This window comes from Choristoneura fumiferana, chromosome 26, assembly GCF_025370935.1.
Source record: "Choristoneura fumiferana chromosome 26, NRCan_CFum_1, whole genome shotgun sequence".
NCBI lineage: Eukaryota > Metazoa > Arthropoda > Insecta > Lepidoptera > Tortricidae > Choristoneura > Choristoneura fumiferana.
Window position 1 is genome coordinate 566,872 of NC_133497.1, and position 21,220 is coordinate 588,091.

Sequence of the window (21,220 nt, forward strand, 5' to 3'; positions counted from 1 at the left end):
TTCTCGTGCACTCACTCGACCACGACCAGCGCAGCGACCGCACTGCGCGGCGCGCGGCGTGGCACTGCGTTGCGTAGTCAAGTCGGGTTAGCGGCCGCGGCCGTGTAAGACGCTCCGCTGAGTGCGTGCGTCGATTTTGGCCCTCTAGTATGAAGTCGAATTACTGCCTATATTACTTTTATTGTGCTTGTGCCCTTACTTCGGGTTTAGATGTAAAAAAATCTTTTCCACGTTGCCCCAAGAAATGTTTTTTATAATTTCATTTTATAATTTTGACAGCGTCTCAGTCTCAGTCTCTAAGCAAAGCTGCGGACGGACGGACGGACGGACGGCATGGCGAAACTTAGTTACGTACGGATTACGGAATCCCACGATGACACTTCTATATCTCTTACATTACATAAGTATAGTTTTTATTTAAAAATAATACAAGTGATCACATTTACATATTTTACTTTTCAACCGTCCGATTTACAGTGTATTCGGCAGTTACCGAAAAATAGTATTTAACAAATAAATTTTTCATTTACTCAAGTAAAAGAACAATCACAATTAATAGACACCAACACCGAGTGGTCGCGACCACGCTGCGGCACCGGAGACCTTACTGTCCGGAGCACTCGGAATCACAATCATTGTCACCACTTGTTTCTGTCATACGCACGGTGTTGGAAGAGGGCAGAAATAGAGGGTGAATGCCCGCGCTTTAGACAATATGGCCTCTGATCTAAGGAAAAGTCAACGAAACTTTTTTTTGATAATAGACTTCTAAGTACAGTCAACGTCATAGTCATAAATATGTAAGTGATCATTTCTGCACCTTGTCGCTTTCAGTCGTTACACAATTTCGTATGGCTTTTCAAACATGACGTTAAAGTGACAAGGTACAAAAGTGATTACTTATTTATGACGTTGACTGTACAATCGAAAATACAAACTGAGACATAGATGCACAGAAAAACCAGAAAAAGAGACCAGCAATGGGAATCGAACCCAGGTCCGCAGCAATCCGTGCTGCGTGCTATAACCCCTACACCACTGCTGGACAGGAATCTAGACACGAATTTTTCCTATGCATATATATCTCAGGTTGCGTATTTCTACTATGCTACTTAAGCAGCAGCACAAGCGACATCTATGTTTCGTCAAGAGACGTCACATTCTTTCGGAACTAACCGCTCACCCAGACAAGAGATGTCGCTATTAAGCAATCAAATTATGATTGGTTTTTTGGAGTCTTTTTGTATTTTTTATTTCAACTCCAAATTTGTTACTTTTACGGGTAGCACGGATTGCTGAGGACCTGGGTTCGATTCCCAGTGCTGGTCTCTTTTTCTGGTTTTTCTGTGCATCCATGTCTCAGTTTGTATTTTCGATATGGTTTCACGGGATACCCGTAAAAGTAACAAATTTGGAGTTGAAATAAGAAATACAAAAATACTCCAAAAAACCAATCATAATTTGACTGTACAAATCATATTTTTGTTAGGTTTTTGTACTTTTGGCAGATATACCTGAGGGTGAGAGGTTCATTAAAGTTTTTTTTTTCTATCGTAAGGAGTACGCGTAACTACGGCTTGTTTCGTTGATTTTTTCTTAATTGTCATGATATATATACAATACACAATTCATATTCATAACAAAATAGTTAAAATTCACGTAAGAAATAGAAATTAAATCTTAGCTCTGAACACTGACTTTGGGCCACTGCCTTGCCTTGCTGCTGTGTGTCACTACACCAAGTCGACGCTTCAAGTTCCACGAAGCACAGACAGGACTTGACTTTAGCTTGTCCTTACATTACACTTCTGCCGTCTCACAAGTGGGTTACACTCACACACACACAAAGTTATGCAAACTGTCAAAACTTGTGACTTTCCTAGACTCGTACCGAAAAACCGTCACGTAACTGCGAGTGATAATATAACGTCTTATCCAAGCGGTCATTGTTCGCTAGTTGACATGATTTTCTCGTTCCAAGATGGCGGAAGTCATACAGTAGGTACAATTTTGGGGAAGCGATGGGGATCAACCCAACAGAACTCAGTAAATGGATACAAGTCGCTTACCATTCAATTAACCTGAGACATTCACATTTATATGTATAAAAAAGAAACAAAAACAAAAGAACACTAATCTCACTTATTACTGGTGCGACAAGGTAGCTATACATAATGTATACAGCGATAAATCTAGGTCACATCAGCACGGCGCGGCGCCAAGCGCTTGACACTCCATAATCTGCCTGCATCTCGTGGCGCGCCGTAAGGCTGTTTCTACCATAGATGACTAGACTGTTTCCACTAGAGCTGTACTGCGCGAAGGCCCTTACAGGGTTGGTCCCGATCGCGTCGCCAATCGTTCTGCATGGCCGTCTTTGACAAAGAGTTTTTTTTTAGCAAAACCAAATTACGCGGCAACCACTCTCATGTCAATAAGGGTTTCTGTGAGGCCAGTCGGCGCTAGTGTCGTCGTGAGGTCCGTTTGACAACTTTGACACGTTTGTGATTGGTTGAATAACTAAACGAGACTGTAACATCGAACGGACCTATCGATCGATACTATCCATCTAGCAATATTTCACATGTCAAAATACCCTTGATTGTTGGATCGCGTTTTTCGGAAGAGTTCTGTTCGTGATGGTGGTGTATGGCAGCGATAACTGGCGTGCATCGGGCCACTCAGCAGGCAGCTGGTACCCCCAGCAGCACTGCGCTTGTCTCGGAGCACCCCCACGGCAGGCGGCAGGCGGCAGGCTCAGACCAGCTCCAGCACCTTGATGGTGCCCTGACTGTTGGCGGCCAGCAGCACCTGCCGCTCGGAGGGCGGCGCGCGGCGCCAGCACACCGCCGACACGAACTCCGACGGCTCGTCCTCGCGCCGCTCGCCGCCCGTGCCTGCAACCGTTACGGTTTTTCGATAATCCAAATATCGCCAGATGGCGTTAGTATCGAGGTCCGCTTGACATCTCTGTCACGCTTGCGATTAAATAATTATTTCATCACACTTGCTCGTAAACAGTGTCAAAACATGCAGGCTACCTTGATTGCAACCCCCCAAACAAACCCTCGACCGTAATGTACTTGTCATGAAACCCGCGGTCGGTCAATGAGTCGTTGCGCGTACAAATTTTCTTGTCATGAAGCCCGCGGTCGGTCAATGAGTCCGTGCCCGTACTGATAGTGCTGCGCATGGCGTAGCAGCAGGACCACATGCACATGCGGCTCAGGCACATGCTGAGGGAGGGGGAGGGCGGCGCTGCCAAGAGCGCAGCCTAAGGTATCGCCAATATTTGGAACAATTATATTTTTTCTTTTAGAAATATAAAATTTTACTCGCAAATGTGATGAAAAACATTGTATGTCGCACGGGCGGTACTAGAATTACGAACATCGACTCATTAAAGCCCGCAGTCTTCGACTTCGGGCTTCTAATAGACTCTCGTTCGTAATTCCTTATTTACCGCCCTTAAGACACAATGTACTATTTAAATGAGCGGTTGGCTCATTCATTTATTCAGCAAGACTGAAACGTCAAACGGACCTCACGATACTGACGCCATCTAGCGATATGTCGCATGTCGAAAAACCCTCATGTGATGGTGACACAACTCAAAATCTAAGGGCATACATTTCAAAATATGTCACTAATTGTAAATCAAATTTCAATTATATTGGATTTTGTCACTATAAGTTAAAGCAGCGTAGGCGATACAACGACGGCGATAACGCACCTAGGATAAGTGACGGTAGAATGCTTGGAAAAATTAGATGGCGTTACCAAAGCGGGCAGCGGGTAGAATAAGGTAGAGAATTATTAACACTTCAAATATGTATCACTAAAGGTCATAAAAAAATCAACTAAGTTGATGGCTTTCTTTCATCTGATGGCATCTGTTGGGTCTCGCCTGTTAGCTGACGGCTGACCGGTGAAAGCGTTCTATAGTATTTGTTTACGGTGAATAATACGGCATGATTTTTTATCAACGTAAAGTTGACGTTTTTGTCGACAGGTGAAAACGCTCTACAAGGTTTGTTTACGGCGAATAATACGAGTGTGGTTTTATATCAATCAACGTACAGTCGAGTTCAGAAACTTGTGAGTTTGTGAGCAAAGATTTTATCAAAAATATCTGAACACGACTATTGTTAACGGCGTAGAAGCGTATTCAGATATTTTTGATTAAATTTTAGCTCACAATGTTTATGAACTCGACAAACTTAATGTTAAAACGCTCTACAGGGTTTGTTGACGACGAATAAAGTTGTGACCAAACCGCTGCTTCAAAAACGGTGACGGCACGGAATCGCAGTGACGCATCGTATGCGCACCGTTTTTATCGCATGCTCTCCACACCGCTGCAGCTGCATCGCAGTGACGTGTCGTATGTGGTAGATTTTTTTTTGACATTCATATGTGCTTGTTATAGCCTAAATTGAATAAAGATATTCTGACTTTGACTTTGACTTTTATGCGCTTTTATGCGCCATTTGAGTTGGCTGTATACGACTTGTGCCAACATTTCCATGGCCGTTTTCACTTTTTAAAAAGTTTGAAACTCGACAATAATAAAGTATTGTCGAGCTACCGCGCCTACAATTTTTTTAACTTTTTAATTTCTCGCTGACCATAAACTATGCACTTAGCATTCTGTAAGGAATAATGTGGACTTTTACGGACATTTTTGAGAAAAAAAAATTATCGACACGGTAAATACGCTCTACAGTGTTTGTTTACGGCGAATATTTTCAACTTAGATGTCTGATTTGAGTAGTCATCCTGGGTATTAGTAGGTTAGGTAAGTTGGTGGTGATGGTATGTAGCAGTAGTGGTGGTGGTGGTGATGTTAGCAGTAGTGGTGGTGGTGGTGATGGCAGCAGTGGTGGTGATGGTAGCAGTGGTGGTGATGTTAGCAGTAGTGGTGGTGGTGGTGATGGCAGCAGTGGTGGTGATGGTAGCAGTGGTGGTGATGTTAGCAGTAGTGGTGGTGGTGGTGATGGCAGCAGTGGTGGTGATGGTAGCAGTGGTGGTGATGTTAGCAGTAGTGGTGGTGGTGGTGATGGCAGCAGTGGTGGTGATGGTAGCAGTGGTGGTGATGGTAGCAGTAGTGGTGGTGGTGGTGGGGGTACCTCTCTCAAGGAAGCCGCGCACGGCGTCAAAGCGATGCGCCAGCAGCGGCTTGGACAGTCCCGCGTAATACACGTAGAGCGCGTTGTTCTCGGACCCGCACGCCACGTACCTAGAAACGCAGTCACATCTGTATCAAACGTTGGTTCTGTAAAGCCACAAAGGGTTCTTTTATATGTCTCTTTTTTATATTACCAACGCTTTCAGAAAAACTATCATTGCCAAGAATGCGTCGCAAGAAACTTGCCGCAATGCATGCATATTCCGTTGTTAACTATATGGCACGATAGTTTCTTTGTTGACCTGCTGGAAGGAAAAGTAGAAGGAAGATGAGACAGAGGAAGACCAAGATTGACTTATTCTGAGCAGGTGAAGGAGAAAATAGGTGTCGTGTCGTATCAGGAAGCCAAACAGCTGGCCGAAGACTTCACGGTGTCCGGTGAAGGAGCGCACGCAGCGCGGCACTAGATGGCACTGCTGGCCTGGTACTGCCCGTCCGCCGGCCTGGTGCCTGGTACTCACCGGCCGCTGGCCTCCGTGGCGAGTCCCACGAAGTTCTTCTCGTTGGCGTGTCCGGTGAAGGAGCGCACGCAGCGCGGCACTAGATGGCACTGCTGGCCTGGTACTGCCCGTCCGCCGGCCTGGTGCCTGGTACTCACCGGCCGCTGGCCTCCGTGGCGAGTCCCACGAAGTTCTTCTCGTTGGCGTGTCCGGTGAAGGAGCGCAAGCAGCGCGGCACTAGATGGCACTGCTGGCCTGGTACTGCCCGTCCGCCGGCCTGGTGCCTGGTACTCACCGGCCGCTGGCCTCCGTGGCGAGTCCCACGAAGTTCTCTCGTTGGCGTGTCCGGTGAAGGAGCGCAACGCAGCGCGGCACTAGATGGCACTGCTGGCCTGGTACTGCCCGTCCGCCGGCCTGGTGCCTGGTACTCACCGGCCGCTGGCCTCCGTGGCGAGTCCCACGAAGTTCTTCTCGTTGGCGTGTCCGGTGAAGGAGCGCAAGCAGCGCGGCACTAGATGGCACTGCTGGCCTGGTACTGCCCGTCCGCCGGCCTGGTGCCTGGTACTCACCGGCCGCTGGCCTCCGTGGCGAGTCCCACGAAGTTCTTCTCGTTGGCGTGTCCGGTGAAGGAGCGCAAGCAGCGCGGCACTAGATGGCACTGCTGGCCTGGTACTGCCCGTCCGCCGGCCTGGTGCCTGGTACTCACCGGCCGCTGGCCTCCGTGGCGAGTCCCACGAAGTTCTTCTCGTTGGCGTGTCCGGTGAAGGAGCGCAAGCAGCGCGGCACTAGATGGCACTGCTGGCCTGGTACTGCCCGTCCGCCGGCCTGGTGCCTGGTACTCACCGGCCGCTGGCCTCCGTGGCGAGTCCCACGAAGTTCTTCTCGTTGGCGTGTCCGGTGAAGGAGCGCAAGCAGCGCGGCACTAGATGGCACTGCTGGCCTGGTACTGCCCGTCCGCCGGCCTGGTGCCTGGTACTCACCGGCCGCTGGCCTCCGTGGCGAGTCCCACGAAGTTCTTCTCGTTGGCGTGTCCGGTGAAGGAGCGCACGCAGCGCGGCACTAGATGGCACTGCTGGCCTGGTACTGCCCGTCCGCCGGCCTGGTGCCTGGTACTCACCGGCCGCTGGCCTCCGTGGCGAGTCCCACGAAGTTCTTCTCGTTGGCGTGTCCGGTGAAGGAGCGCACGCAGCGCGGCACTAGATGGCACTGCTGGCCTGGTACTGCCCGTCCGCCGGCCTGGTGCCTGGTACTCACCGGCCGCTGGCCTCCGTGGCGAGTCCCACGAAGTTCTTCTCGTTGGCGTGTCCGGTGAAGGAGCGCACGCAGCGCGGCGACTCCACGCGCCACATCTTGAGCGCCGAGTCCGTCGACGCGGACACCAGCGTGCGCGCGTCCAGGAACTTCACGTACGACACCGCCTTGCTAAGAACATGATCGAAACCTTTAAGAGAACTTTCCCTGCCGGCCACGCGGCCGCGATAGATATTCGTTTAGGATATTGCTGTCTTTATCGCTCGTGACATAAGCGCTCGCAGCCGTACCCCCCCCCCCAATGCCATCCGTAATTATATCGAAATAGCTGTAGGCTTTCCAAGATTTGGGCGGTTGAATTTGGCTTTCGTTGTCCTCATATTATACGAAAAGTATAGCACAGAAATCAATGATATTTTACAATCAAGATATTCATTATATTTTTTATGCCTGTAGTTTTTTCGATTTTTGTAAAAATGCTTCATTAGTCTGTAATTCTCGTGCAAAATTGACATCTTTTTTTGTCGACTTTTGAGCTCCTGTCATTCTGATATTACACATTTATATGAAAATCTGAAAACCACAAGCATAGATAATTACGTGTAGTCCATACATACAAAATTTCATCTATTTCTGTTGCCTTGTTTTTAAATGAGACCGGGACTATGTTTGTATGGAGAATGGAACGAAGAGACTTCTCATAAGGTCTCCCCACATCTATCGACACTGAATCGGCTTAAGCCGACCAAAAAACGTTTTATGTAATCGCAATAAGAGCGAAAAGGAAGTCTCTCTGTTGGTCATTTCTCATGCTCGTTAAGTTGATGTTTATGCTGGATCTAGGCGACATAAAATAACTTTTTATGCTCTAGTGCATAAAATAAAATCTTCGTCTAAGACCAAGTAATCAGGTGTCAACAACCACAAACAAAAAAGTTAAGTTATTTAAAACCAAAAATCCACATCCATACTAATATTCTAAATGCGAAAGTGTGTTTGTATGTTTGTGTGTTTGTCCGTCTATCACGCCGTAACGGAGCGACGGATCGACGTGATTTTTGGCATAGATAGTGACATAGGCTACTTTTTATCCCGGAAAAATGCACAGTTCCCGAGGGAACAGCGCGCGATAACCGAATACCACGCGGGCGGAGCCGTGGGCAATAGCTAGTCAAAATAAATCAATAAAACTAAAAAATATAATTATATAATAATAATGCATGAAAAATAAAAGGTACATAGAAAGTGAACAATTGTTCCCACTGTTGCTATTTCATTACCTCGCAATCTAAGTGAAAAGCAGTGTAAAACTCGAACATTAAACCCATTTTCCCCTCGACGTGTCAATCCACCCTCGCCGTACCGGCTCGGGTATATAAGAGCGTATTAGGTAAAATGGCTCGTTTTATGCTCTTGTTGTACAATCTACTATTTCGCTTCTTTTCCGTGGACATAAAGAGTTTTTTGATAGGCTTAAGCCGATTCCGCTGTGAATTCCTATTGTGCTACCTTCTTAAGACAAGACGGTATCTTGAAAAAAAAAAGAAGTACTTTTGCGTCTTATACTGGTATCATCTGATACAGAGTGAGTGATAGGGCGATGTGGGTTGTGGGTTGTGGTGTGTGTGTACCGGTACTCTAGTACCTCTAGTACGTCTAGTACCGACCGGTGGTCGCGGAAGACGGCGAGCGGCTGGCGCGGCGCGCGCAGGTCGTAGTAGTGCACGCAGTGGTCGGCGCTGCCGAACGCCAGGTGGCAGGACGAGCGCGGGTTGAAACGGACGCAGCACACGTTGAAGCGCGCCTCCAGCGTCGCCACAGACCTACACCAACACACACACACTATTATTACAGTGGGCGGCGCTGCCGAACGCCAGGTGGCAGGACGAGCGCGGGTTGAAACGGACGCAGCACACGTTGAAGCGCGCCTCCAGCGTCGCCACAGACCTACACCAACACACACACACTATTATTACAGTGGGCGGCGCTGCCGAACGCCAGGTGGCAGGACGAGCGCGGGTTGAAACGGACGCAGCACACGTTGAAGCGCGCCTCCAGCGTCGCCACAGACCTACACCAACACACACACACTATTATTACAGTGGGCGGCGCTGCCGAACGCCAGGTGGCAGGACGAGCGCGGGTTGAAACGGACGCAGCACACGTTGAAGCGCGCCTCCAGCGTCGCCACAGACCTACACCAACACACACACACTATTATTACAGTGGGCGGCGCTGCCGAACGCCAGGTGGCAGGACGAGCGCGGGTTGAAACGGACGCAGCACACGTTGAAGCGCGCCTCCAGCGTCGCCACAGACCTACACCAACACACACACACTATTATTACAGTGGGCGGCGCTGCCGAACGCCAGGTGGCAGGACGAGCGCGGGTTGAAACGGACGCAGCACACGTTGAAGCGCGCCTCCAGCGTCGCCACAGACCTACACCAACACACACACACTATTATTACAGTGGGCGGCGCTGCCGAACGCCAGGTGGCAGGACGAGCGCGGGTTGAAACGGACGCAGCACACGTTGAAGCGCGCCTCCAGCGTCGCCACAGACCTACACCAACACACACACACTATTATTACAGTGGGCGGCGCTGCCGAACGCCAGGTGGCAGGACGAGCGCGGGTTGAAGCGGACGCAGCACACGTTGAAGCGCGCCCCCCCCCTCACCTGTCCGCGTTGAGCGCCCACAGCTTGACGCGCGCGTCGTCGGAGCCCGAGGCCAGCAGGCGCACGTCGGCGCGGTTGAAGTGCACGCTCCAGCAGCGCTTGTCGTGCTCGAGCAGCGCGCGCGTGCGCTGGCCGGTGCCCGCGTCCCACACCGCCACCGTGCCCTCGTAGTCCGCCGACGCCAACACGTTCTGCAACACACACACGACATACACTCGCAACCACCGACACGCACGTTCAGCAAACAAACAAGAACGACCCGCCACACCGCTGCTCAAAACAATCATAATACAGAAACGTGCTCTAATCATCACGATCACGACTGCGTGGAGAGCATGCGGTGAAGTCCTGACGTTTACGGCACGTCACTGCATACATAAGCGTGTTGAAACATACGGCGCGTGCCCTCAGCGGAATGGGATGGCAGAAAGGGTTAACAGTTCCCTAAACAACATCCGCTATTCTGGAGAGGGAGGGGGGCGGTACCTTGTGGTACGCGTTCCACGACACGCAGCTTATCTTGTGCGCGCACTGCATCTCGGCGCACGGGTAGTGCACGTCGACGGCGTCCCTCACGACGGCCTCGTACTCGAACACCTTAATGCGCTTGGTCACTCCGGCGATCGCGAAGAACTCCTCGTCCTTGTCGAACTCTGCAACAGACACCCGCTGGTAGTGGTAGTGGCAGGACCTTGTGCATTGGGCAAGCTCCGCCCGGAGCCCTACCACCATCTTGCTCGCTAATCCTGCCGTGAAGCAACAGTGCTTGCACTGTTGTGTTTCGGCGTGGAGAGGAAGACAGCCGGTGAAATTACTGGCACTTGACATATCCCATCTTAGGCTTCTAGGATGACAACGCATCTGCAATCCCCCTGGTGTCGCAGGTGTCTGCGGGCGGCGGTAAACTCATACTATCAGGAGACCCCCTTGCTCGTTTGCCATCCAGTCGAATAAAAAAAAAGAGCGTGACCTCTCAACATTTACATTAAACGCCATATAATATAAGCAATTTTTCCTACGAACAAATAATATAAGGAAGTGTAACTCAGAACAAATTCCACACAAAAAGTGGCCATACCATACCTCGAACCAAAACGACTATGATTCAAATACGAATCAATTTCAAGGTTGCAAATAGACGTGCTTGTTGATTGATTCAAATTCAGAAAGAGTGCAGGGATTGGTTGGCTCGCGTGATGCAACGTCAGATGACAACTTGACTGACGTTCAGACGGATCACTTCTTACATCTAACGTTTCAATGACGTGTTATATATTGATAATGACAGCTTGTTTTTTTACGCTTCCTGATATTATCTGTTCGTAGTTTTTCCGAGCGGGCCGCGTCGGTCACCACTCACCACTCACCACTCGCCGGCTAGGTTAGAACGCGCCGCGCCGTTTGAGCTGGGGGCAATCTTTCTCGTGTCAAATGTATACGACTCGACCGCCCTCGAAAACAGCCGCGACAATTTGATTTTATTTTCAATTTGAAATTGTAAGGACTTCACTAGATTGACTGCAGAAGAGGTGAGAAATATTTCCAAATTGGAGATAGAAATATCAAGTGCAAAAATGGAAAAAAATATTTTTCATACGGCAATAGCAGTGCCGGCTAATGGTGGCCCCCCGTGGTCCACCGTCCAAAGTCCACCGTGGACGCGACGGGGTAGGTAGAGTGATGTTTATTTACCTATGGTGGAGACGATGGTGGAGTAGTTGATGGCGTCGCTGGAGTAGGAGAGCGTGGCCAGCGGACGCAGCGCGCGGTACCGCGTGAACGACACCAGGTCCTCGCGGAAGGCGTCAAGCCCGCCCGCGCCCCCCGCGCCCCCGCCGGGGGGCGGCCCGGGGGGCGCCGGGGGGGGCTCCACGCCCGCGCCCTCCGGCAGCCGCTGGTCGCCGTTGCACGGGGGCTTCGTCGTCGCTGCCGAAGATACAACTGGTGTTGATAGTGATACGGAACTGCGCGCCGAGCACCGCGAGCCTTGCTGTCAAGAGCACATGGGTCGAGAGTGGAACGTTCAGATGGGGATTGGCCAGCAGTACTGGGTTAACACACTAACTTTACTTAAAATGTTCAGTTTTTAGTTGTCTACATAAAGTTTCATTTTGCAAATTAGTACACTACGAACTGTATGGAAAAAGTTTTCTTTGATTTGTGGGTGTTCGAGTATTCTAACCTTAGTTGGTCTCAAAGAGTGTTTTAATCCTTGATAGAAATGGGAGTGATTGGCATAAAAAAGTCAAATCTGACGATTTTCTTACTGACTGAACATTTTATCGAAAATCTGTGAATGTCGATTGTCATCACTAAGGAGCTGAATTTCTCATAGCAAAAATCAAAAATCCAAGGGATTGAACATAAGTTTTATCGACTATTCCAGTTATCGAATCGACTCTTCGCCTGTTATCGCCTTTAACATTATTCTGTAACATTTGACCTCTTTGATAAGCGACTTTCATCTGCATAATTATTAAAATAAAATAAATCACGTCAACGTCACATATTATGACATTTAAATGTCGCTTGAGTTCTTCTCAGTCTTTCCCGTGTTATTAAAATGGTTAATCCTAAGAGAAAAACGATTGACAAATGGATAAAAAAAACCCTTACTTAGGTATTTACAATGAAGATTCTTGACTTGTTAATTTTGTTTCCTATTTTAGTTTGAAAGACTCGTATAGGGATTATTGTTTATAACATGTTAAATCTATGTATGGGCTCTGATCTATTTTTTATTTCTATGACTTTTATTTTTTTGTTTCGATCAGTAGCAACGAGTCGCGAGTAAAACCGCGGTATAACGGCTCGTGCGTCGATCACCCACTTTATAAGAGCGAGCCGTTTGCGCATGCGGGTCGCTCTCGCTACGTGCGGACGGGCCCTGTGGGCTGTGGGGTGTGGGCGGCGGCGGGTCACTCACTGCTGGGCTCGTTGTCGGGCACGTGGTCGTCCTGCGGGCCGGGGGGCCGGGGCGGCGGGGCGGGGGTCGCGGGCGCGTCGGGGGCGGGCGGGGGTCGCCGCCGGGAAGTACAGGTCGTCGGCGCGGTGCGCGAAGTAGCACTGCACGAAGTCCTCGAAGTGCGCCACCAGGCGCCGCCACCTGCCGCCGCCATGTGCGTGCAACTTTAATAAATTATCACATTTTTTTAAAACAAGTTTTTTTTATGATTGGTTTTTCGGAGTCGTTTTGTATTTTTTATTTCAACTCCAAATTTGTTACTTTTACGGGTATCCCGTGAAACTATATCGAAAATACAAACTGAGACATGGATGCACAGAAAAACCAGAAAAAGAGACCAGCGCTGAGAATCGAACCCAGGTCCTCAGCAATCCGTGCTGCGTGCTATAACCCTACACCACCGCTGGACAAGAATCTAGACACGAATTTTTCCTATGCATACATATCTCAGGTTGCTTATTTCAACTACGCTACTTATGCAGCAGCACTAGCGACATCTATGTTCCGCTCTCAGCGGCTGAGGCGGTTTTTCTGTGCATCCATGTCTCAGTTTGTATTTTCGATAAGCTTTTTTTACATTATATTACATTTATTTTCCTCTTTTTTGCTGGCAGCTCTTCCCCCTGTTGACTCCCCTCTTCACCAGTTGGCGAGCCCCCCACCTCACCCAGCAATAGGGGGTACTGCTACCGTGTGAGGTGGTTGGTAGGGAGCCCTATACTTATCTGTTGGCAGCACCTCCCTGATCACCCCTTCACTTGTTGGGAGCCCCCCCTCACCTGTTGGCGAGCGCGTCCCAAACGAACCCCTCGTCGTCAGGCGCCCCCCCCCCCGCTGCCCGCTGGCCCCCCCTCACCTGTTGGCGAGCGCGTCCCCCCCCCGCTGCCGCCCGCGAACCCCTCGTCGTCGGGCGCGGGCGCCGCGCTGTCCGACACCGAACCAGCCAACTCCGTCAACTCCTGTAACACAAACATCATCAACGTAAAGGTACATTTACCTACTTGTAATAAGAATGAGCATCGTAGGGAATATTATATTACAGATAAAAGATCACAAAATAAACGGGAGCGTTTTAGCGAGCTTTACTACTGGCGAACCAGCTCCGGGGAGCGGCTCTGAAACTGGTATCATGCTATCCCTCTTCCTCTTATAATAAATGCTGTTAGCGTGAGCAGGACGGCACATATCCGACCCGATCTGACGTGATTGAACGAAAGTGAAGAGTGCTGAATCGCCGATCGCGAGTCGCTCGATCCAATAGGTTGGTCGGTTAGTAACTCCTCGGAGTCGATAACATTAGAAAGGAGTCGATAAGGGATTCGGACCCGCTTAAGGATCTGACTTATCTTCAGATCCAGATTTGCCCATCTCTAGTTTAAACTTCGAGTTAATTGCCGAGCATCTGTCCGTCATCGTGAATAATAACGTGAAGTGGGGTCGTGGTGTGGTGGAGGGGTGGTGTGGTAGGGAAGTGGGTTGTGGTGTGGTGGCGAGATGGGGAGGTGGATCGTGGTGTGGTGGGGAAGTGGGGTCATGGTGTAGTGGAAGGGTGGTGTGGTGGGGAAGTGGGCTCGTGGTGTGGTGGAGGGGTGGTGTGTGGGGTGAGGAAGTGGTGTGGTGGTGTGATGGGGAGGTGGGGTCGTGGTGTGGTGGAGGGGTGGTGGGGTGAGGAAGTGGTGTTGTGGTGTGATGGGGTCGTGGTGTAGTGGAGGGGCGGAGGGTTGGTGTGGTGGGGAAGTGGGGTCGTGGTGTGGTAGGGAGGTGGGGCCGTGGTGTGGTGGAGAAGTGGGGTTGAGGTGTGGCGGAGGCGTGGTGAGGTGGAGGGGTGGTGTGGTGGGAAAGTGGGGTCGTGCTGTGGTGGTGTGATGGGGAGGTGGGGTCATGGTGTGGTGGGGAGGTGGGGTTGTGTAGTGGTGGTGTGATGGGGAAGTGGGATCGTGGTGTGGTGGAGGGGCGGAGGGTTGGTGTCACCTTGCGTAGCGCGTGCACGGCGTCGGCGGTGGCGCCGGCGGGCGCGTCCTCGGGGAACGTCGCCAGCCCCGCCGCGCCCGCGCGCAGCTCCTGCGACAAAATACTGCACTGTACGGGCGGCTCCCTGACGTAGGCTAACACTTTTATATGCTTACTGCGTACTAAGGGGCAGTACCCAATGTGTTGGGGAACCGACAGTATAAGTGCACAAACGTGCCGTTTTACCCGAGACGAATACATTCTTCGAGTCGCAGGCGAGGGTCGATGGTTAAGTCGAGAGTGAAATGAGTTTTATGAACAAATAGTTACATTTAAAAGAACCATGGGGTACCCAATGTAGTGAATGGTTGAGGGGTGTTCGAGCATGGGTCCAACAGCAGCGTCTGGTGTGCCGTGTCTCACCGTGAGCGCGCCGGCCACCGTCTGCATGTCGGCCTGCACGAGCGCGGCCTCCCGCGCCAGCTGGGCCAGCTGCTGCGTGCGGTGCCGGTGCAGCTGCGCCAGGAACTCGTACAGCAGCCGCTGGTGCGCCGCCGCCGACTCCGCCTCCAGCAGCCGCTTGCGCCGCGTCAGCACCTGACACACACGCACACACACTGCTCACTGCTCACCCTGGATACTGGATACCCAATGTACAACGATGCTCTCTTAGATGCGATGGTGAGCATTGGGTCGATATCAGGGTAGACGGCTCTAGCTCGCGCCACCAGAACTCAAGCACGGTACGCGAGGCAGCTCAAGGCTGTCCGGCTCGAAGGACTAAATACTCAGGCGTCAATTAGATTCTCGGTACGAGTGATCTTGGTAGAAATAAAGAGATGGTCAAAAATATGCGACACACGGTTTCTCTGGATCGTGCCGATAGGATTTGAGGAGTGCGGTATCTATCTCGCGCGCGATCGATTCAGATAAGCCCCGCCACCATCTCATTATCTTAGAAATATTCTAGGATACAAGTTAGCATTTCTTATAATTAAAGTTGAATACATGGCGTATAAGTGCGCGGAAGACGCAGCGCGGGCAAGTCAAGTGACCCGCTCAATGGCGGGTGGTCATTGTGACCCTGTCTACGGGAGGTTTGCACCCACCTCCAGCATGAGCTCCACGTCGGGCATGGCGAGGTGGCGGCTCTCTGCGGCCAGCAGGCTGCGCAGGCGGTCGCCGCCCCCGTCGGGGGGCGCGGGGGGGCGCGCCGCCCGCAGCCGCCGCCGCGCCACCAGCTCGTTCAGCATGAAGTTGGGGAACATGTGCTCGCGCGTCGCCACCGCCGCGCCGCACTTCGGACACCGTCTGTCAAATAATAATCACACCATCCAAGGCCATCCATCCATGGAAAGTATCGCATCGCTTCATCTAAAGCTGGTCTAAGCAGCAACGTGGTCTAAAAAGCAACTCGTCAAAGGAATTATGATTGGTTTTTTGGAGTCTTTTTGTATTTTTTATTTCAACTTCAAATTTGTTACTTTTACGGGTATCCCGTGAAACCATATCGAAAATACAAACTGAGACATGGATGCACAGAATAACCAGAAAAAGAGACCAGCGCTGGGAATCGAACCCAGGTCCTCAGCATTCCGTGCAACCTGAGATATGTATGCATGGGAAAAATTCGTGTCTAGATTCCTGTCCAGCAGTGGTGTAGGAGTTATAGCACGCAGCACGGAATACTGAGAACCTGGGTTCGATTCCCAGCGCTGGTCTCTTTTTCTGGTTTTTCTGTGCATCCATGTCTCAGTTTGTATTTTCGATATCGTCAAAGGAAACTTGAAAATAGAACATAATATGTTCAGTGAGAGTTGCGTCAGCGCTTTAGCCACGCGGAAACATGGCGGCCAATGAGACGCCAGTTGTACGAGTACATGTGCGTAAAAGAACCTCTTTATTTGATCAAACTTATATTACTACTAGCTTTTTCCCGCGGCTTCACCCGCGTGGAATTCGGTAATCGCGCGCTGTTCCCTCGGGAACTGTGCATTTTCCCGGGATAAAAGTAGCCTATGTCACTCTCGGGCCCATAAACTATCTCTATGCCAAAAATCACGTCGATCCCTCGCTCCGTTTCGACGTGAAAGACGGACAAACACACACACTTTCGCATTTATAATATTAGTACGGATTACTAGGGAACACTATGATTGTCGCTGACACAAGCAATATGCGTGTACGCAGCAGTCTATACTGCTAAACATAAAAGTGGCTACACGATCGTAGAATAACGATGAACGCATATGATGAACAGAGACAAAAATCCCATCTGCAAATTGTTCCACTTGTAAAATGTCCCGTTCGTTTAACATTTTGAAAACGAGACCTTTGGTATACTTTACTTTGGGGGACCATCGCGAGTGCTGCCTGCTGGCCGAAACACGTCGTGTTCCGGCGGCTCCGGGGCAGGGCACCATGCCGCAGATGATAGCGACGTCGGGACGGTGACTCAACGGGGTCACGCCGTTTTGTCACCAAATTAGTTTGAAATATGTATTATTGATTATTAAGTATTATTATTTATAGAGATGGAATATTTATCAAAAGAGTCAGTATGAAAATTATTGTTTGCGAATGGGATTCAATGCTTCTTTAACCATACAACCTCACGGTCTCCTATGGTATGGAGCTCATTAAACTTGTTTTTTTTTAGCATTAGAAAGAAGGTAAGCGATTTTGACGTGTCTGTTATTGAAAAATAAGTCACAGATATGTAACAATACGGTATTTGACAACTGTAGAATTTGCCATATCTTGTATAGTATCATAAAAATATAGATACGAGTACAGTCAGCAACAAAGATATGAATACAGCCAAAATGCCAAAAATATGTGTACACGACCTTAATGTTCGGGCAATAAAGTCCTGTATTATACATATTTTTGTCACTTTGGCTGTATTCATATCTTTGTTGCTGACTGTATACAGACAATGTTTAGCGAAGAGAAAAATGAAATCGGTTGAAAATTGGATTTTGAAAAATCTTTATATCTGTCGCTTTCTAAAACGTTTTTCTCTGTACAGCAAGTATGGCGCTACCTGCGTGTGACGTCTCATGCAAATAAGTCTTTCTCTGTCTATTCTTGAACTTCAAACCTTTATAACACTGCTATATTCGGTAGCGTAAAAATTGTTTTTTTGTTAGATAACATGCTTTGACAAGCTTTGATTTATAAAATAAATAAAGAAAATCAAATACCGTATTAATAAGGACTAAGGAGATAATGATCATTGACGTGCTTTTGGTGCCATAAGATAGACTCGTCATCGTTTACCCTGTTTGTGATGCTGATGCTAAGTCTATGTCCCCAGTCCCCAGTCCCCAGTCCCCACCTGTGCTGCTCGACGGACTTGGCGATGCAGGCGTAGCAGAAGCTGTGTCCGCAGCGCGTCACGTACGCCTCGTCGATCAGCTCGAAGCACACCGGGCACAGCAGCTCGCAGTCCTTGTCCTCCAGCGAGCCGCCCAGCCCGCCCAGCGCCCCGGCGCCCCCCGTGCCCCCGGCGCCCCCCGCGCCACCGCCCGCGCCCGACATGCTGCAAACGGGAACACCCAAATCACACTCAAAATATCTTTATTAAATTTAGGCTGCAACAAGCACTTGTGAATGTCAAAAAAAAATCTAGCACCGGTTCGGAAAAACCTCTGTTGAAAACAATCCGGCAAGAAACTCAATGAGGTATATATTTTTTTAAGCAGATTTACGATAATATTAATAAATAATATCATTGATATCTATACAACACAACTTAATTTTTAACACAGTAGATTCACTATTTGAAGTAAGGGCTCGGAATTATTTCCAAATATCCCTGTCCATGATATAATCATTAACTTTATAATACGCCTTTGATATTAATGTCTTCTTGACAATAGATCTTAATTTTGTATCCGTTTCATTGGTAATATTTTTTGGAACTTTATTATAAAAAGTATGCAATTTCCCAGAAAGAACCAGGTTTTAGCCAGTCTGTAAGATGGAACTTTAAGCTTCACTGTGCTGCTGTACTGAGTAGCCTCGTGATACTCGTCGTCCTTGTGCCACACTGGTCAAAATGAATAACAATAGCGGTTACTACTATTTTAGGCCAATCAAACCTACATAGCTTACGATAGTAAGGGTTTCCCCTTTACTACCGACACGGAGTCGGCTTTAACCAATCAAAAAACACTTTATGACCAAGCAATAAGAGCGAAAATTGAGTGGAAATAAAGCGTTTTTTGGTCGGCTAAAACGGATTCCGCATCTATTACCTGTATGCCAAATTCATTCAAATCCGTTCAGTAGTTTTTGCGTGAATGAGTAACGAACATACATCCAAACAAACATCCATCCATACAAACTTTCGCGTTTATAATATTAGTAAGAAAATAGTAAGATTCCAGAAGAAAATTAATATTACATACAACCATACACAAGGGTGACTGTACAACTCTCATCAAATATAGGAAACAGTTTAGTGGAATGTGACCAGACCGCGCACGAAATGCCAGCACAAGTAGTAAACACGGGCACGTATTTGAATATCGAAATTTAAAATATCTAAAGTTAAAATGTCGACGGTTAAAACGTCGATGGTCAAAATATCGAATGATCTAAATATCTACTATCATTATATCGACGTCTGGAACTCCTAAAACTGAAATATCGAACAGCTAAAATATCGAAAGTTCAAAATATCTACAACGGAATGATTGATATATGTTAATATTGAAACACAAAAAGCCAAATATTAAAATATCGAAAATTGAATTAGTGAAGCAGCTTAATATCAAAAGAATGCATAGAACTCGATTCTGGTGACGGTTGAACCTAACTGCTCCTCCTCGCTGCAATCGTCGTTGCACCTAATATTTAGATTAGATTACTTAGTACCTAGAATTTCAAACTGAAGTCTGATTAATTCAACCAAAAAGTTTAGGTGCGACGACGAGCACAGCGAGGAGGAGCGTGTTAGGTTCAACTGTGGCCAAAACAAGCACGAGCCGAGCGAGCGAAGCGAGCGTGCCGCGGGAGCCGCCGGCGAGTGCCAAAGTTAAATTTCGTATTACTTTGTACCCTTAGGTATTATAGACATTCGATATTCAGAATTTCGACCTTAGAATCGTTCGAAATTTCAATTTTTGATATTTAATCCGTCGATATTAGGACTCTCGAAATTTTAGCATTCGATAATTGTACCATTCGATAATTTATACTTTCGACCTTATGATCGTTCAACATTCTGATTTTCGATATTTTGACCATCGACGTTTTAACAATAGATTTTTTAAATTTCGATATCAAAATACATGCCCAGTAAACACACATAGGGAATATCCATATGGGACTAGAGCTAACTCCACCCCAAGAGTCTACATTTACGCTGAGATGGGAACCTTCTCGTGCACACATTTAAAAAGATAATTATTTATTATTTTACTTCATATTTTGTACTTCCACTTTTTTTTGTAATTTTTCTAAGTATCATTGGGTGTGTGTTAAATAAACTATTTTATTTTCTTTCTTCATTTTCTACGTCAAAATAAAAGAAATAAATAATACATTTATTGAGAGCACAACATTATTATTGTACTAATAGACATCACAAAGAACAGTAAATGTCATTACTGAGCCGCTGCGAGAGATGCTGCATCATACCAACACAGTGCTGATTTTCAGCCAGCACGTCAGTGACCCTCTAAAATATAAAAATACCAACCACTATAAATATAAAAACGCTGTTTAAAAATAAATAATGGCTGAGATATACAGCATGTATTTTTTTGTTTGAATAAATGAATTTGATGTTCCAATTTTTTTTTTATATTTCACACGAACTTTCAACACGAAGCACGTACCGGGCCGCTAGTTTAATATAATTCTTTGACATTAAAAAATCTCACTTAATTATAATTATTTGAAATTGCATACAATCATTTGACACAACAGAAGCAGATCTACAACGAGAGTCACATCAGTATGCAGTTTTAAATTAAAGTACTGATCATGTAGTCGTAGTGATATGTTGACTCCGGAGTATGTTGGGCAAATTGACAGAATGTCCAATTTATTTTATAAGGCAAAAAAGTCGTATTTTTTTATAAACATAAGAAAATGTTATTAAGACGCTTACTAACTATCCTGAAAGTTTGTGGTTGTATCAAAAATAACGAAGAACTGTGTATTAGCTATTACCTTTCAGTCCTCGCAGCTCTGTTCAATGCACCTGGGCCAATTAGGGTCAGCTAATTATAGAGATTGATCAATAAACAAACTATTGATCAGGGTAACAAGACTTCAAAACAATAATAAACCCAGCCCTCACACGAGCTGCTAGAGAGCTTTGACGCCTCTTTGGCGAAGCGTTGTTACAATAAATGGCTTACATTATCCCGTGTTCCCCTGTGAAGTTCCGAAACCAGCAGTTCTGGCGGTTATCCTGAGCAATACTTTGTCTCTCATCAGAGCACCGATTCCACGCGTTTCGACAGCGTCCTCACTGCACTACAACCCCTCGCCACTCGGTCACTAGCCCAAGAGCAGTTCTCAGTGTTCGTGAACAACAGTTTTTTATTAAAACCCATAATTTCTCAATAAACACTCCGCACCACCGCCTGCCATCGCTGCATCTTCGATTGACTTTTGTGTGTTAGTGTTGCCATGTTTGTAAATAATTAAAGTAGGTCATTCGGAGTTGCGATTTTATGAGTTGGTCAAAAAATATTTGTATTTATAGTTAAACAAAGAAATA

At 47.8% G+C, this 21,220-nt stretch overlaps 1 protein-coding gene across 1 annotated transcript; it reads right to left on the reverse strand.

Annotated features, from left to right (window-relative positions):
• Positions 1–436: 436 nt before the first annotated feature.
• LOC141443085 (E3 ubiquitin-protein ligase COP1-like) lies at positions 437–21,108 on the reverse strand. Its single transcript, XM_074108295.1, has 16 exons — positions 20,856–21,108; positions 17,819–18,022; positions 15,588–15,789; positions 14,902–15,075; positions 14,500–14,589; positions 13,402–13,487; positions 13,308–13,328; positions 12,561–12,669; positions 12,490–12,529; positions 11,256–11,489; positions 10,050–10,216; positions 9,564–9,754; positions 8,547–8,702; positions 6,883–7,050; positions 5,130–5,239; positions 437–2,897 (listed from the first exon to the last, which is right to left on the reverse strand). Exons 2-16 carry the CDS (start codon positions 18,019–18,021, stop codon positions 2,758–2,760), a joined length of 2,091 nt encoding a protein of 696 aa, XP_073964396.1. The 5' UTR covers position 18,022; positions 20,856–21,108; the 3' UTR covers positions 437–2,757.
• Between the last annotated feature and the right edge of the window lie 112 nt (positions 21,109–21,220).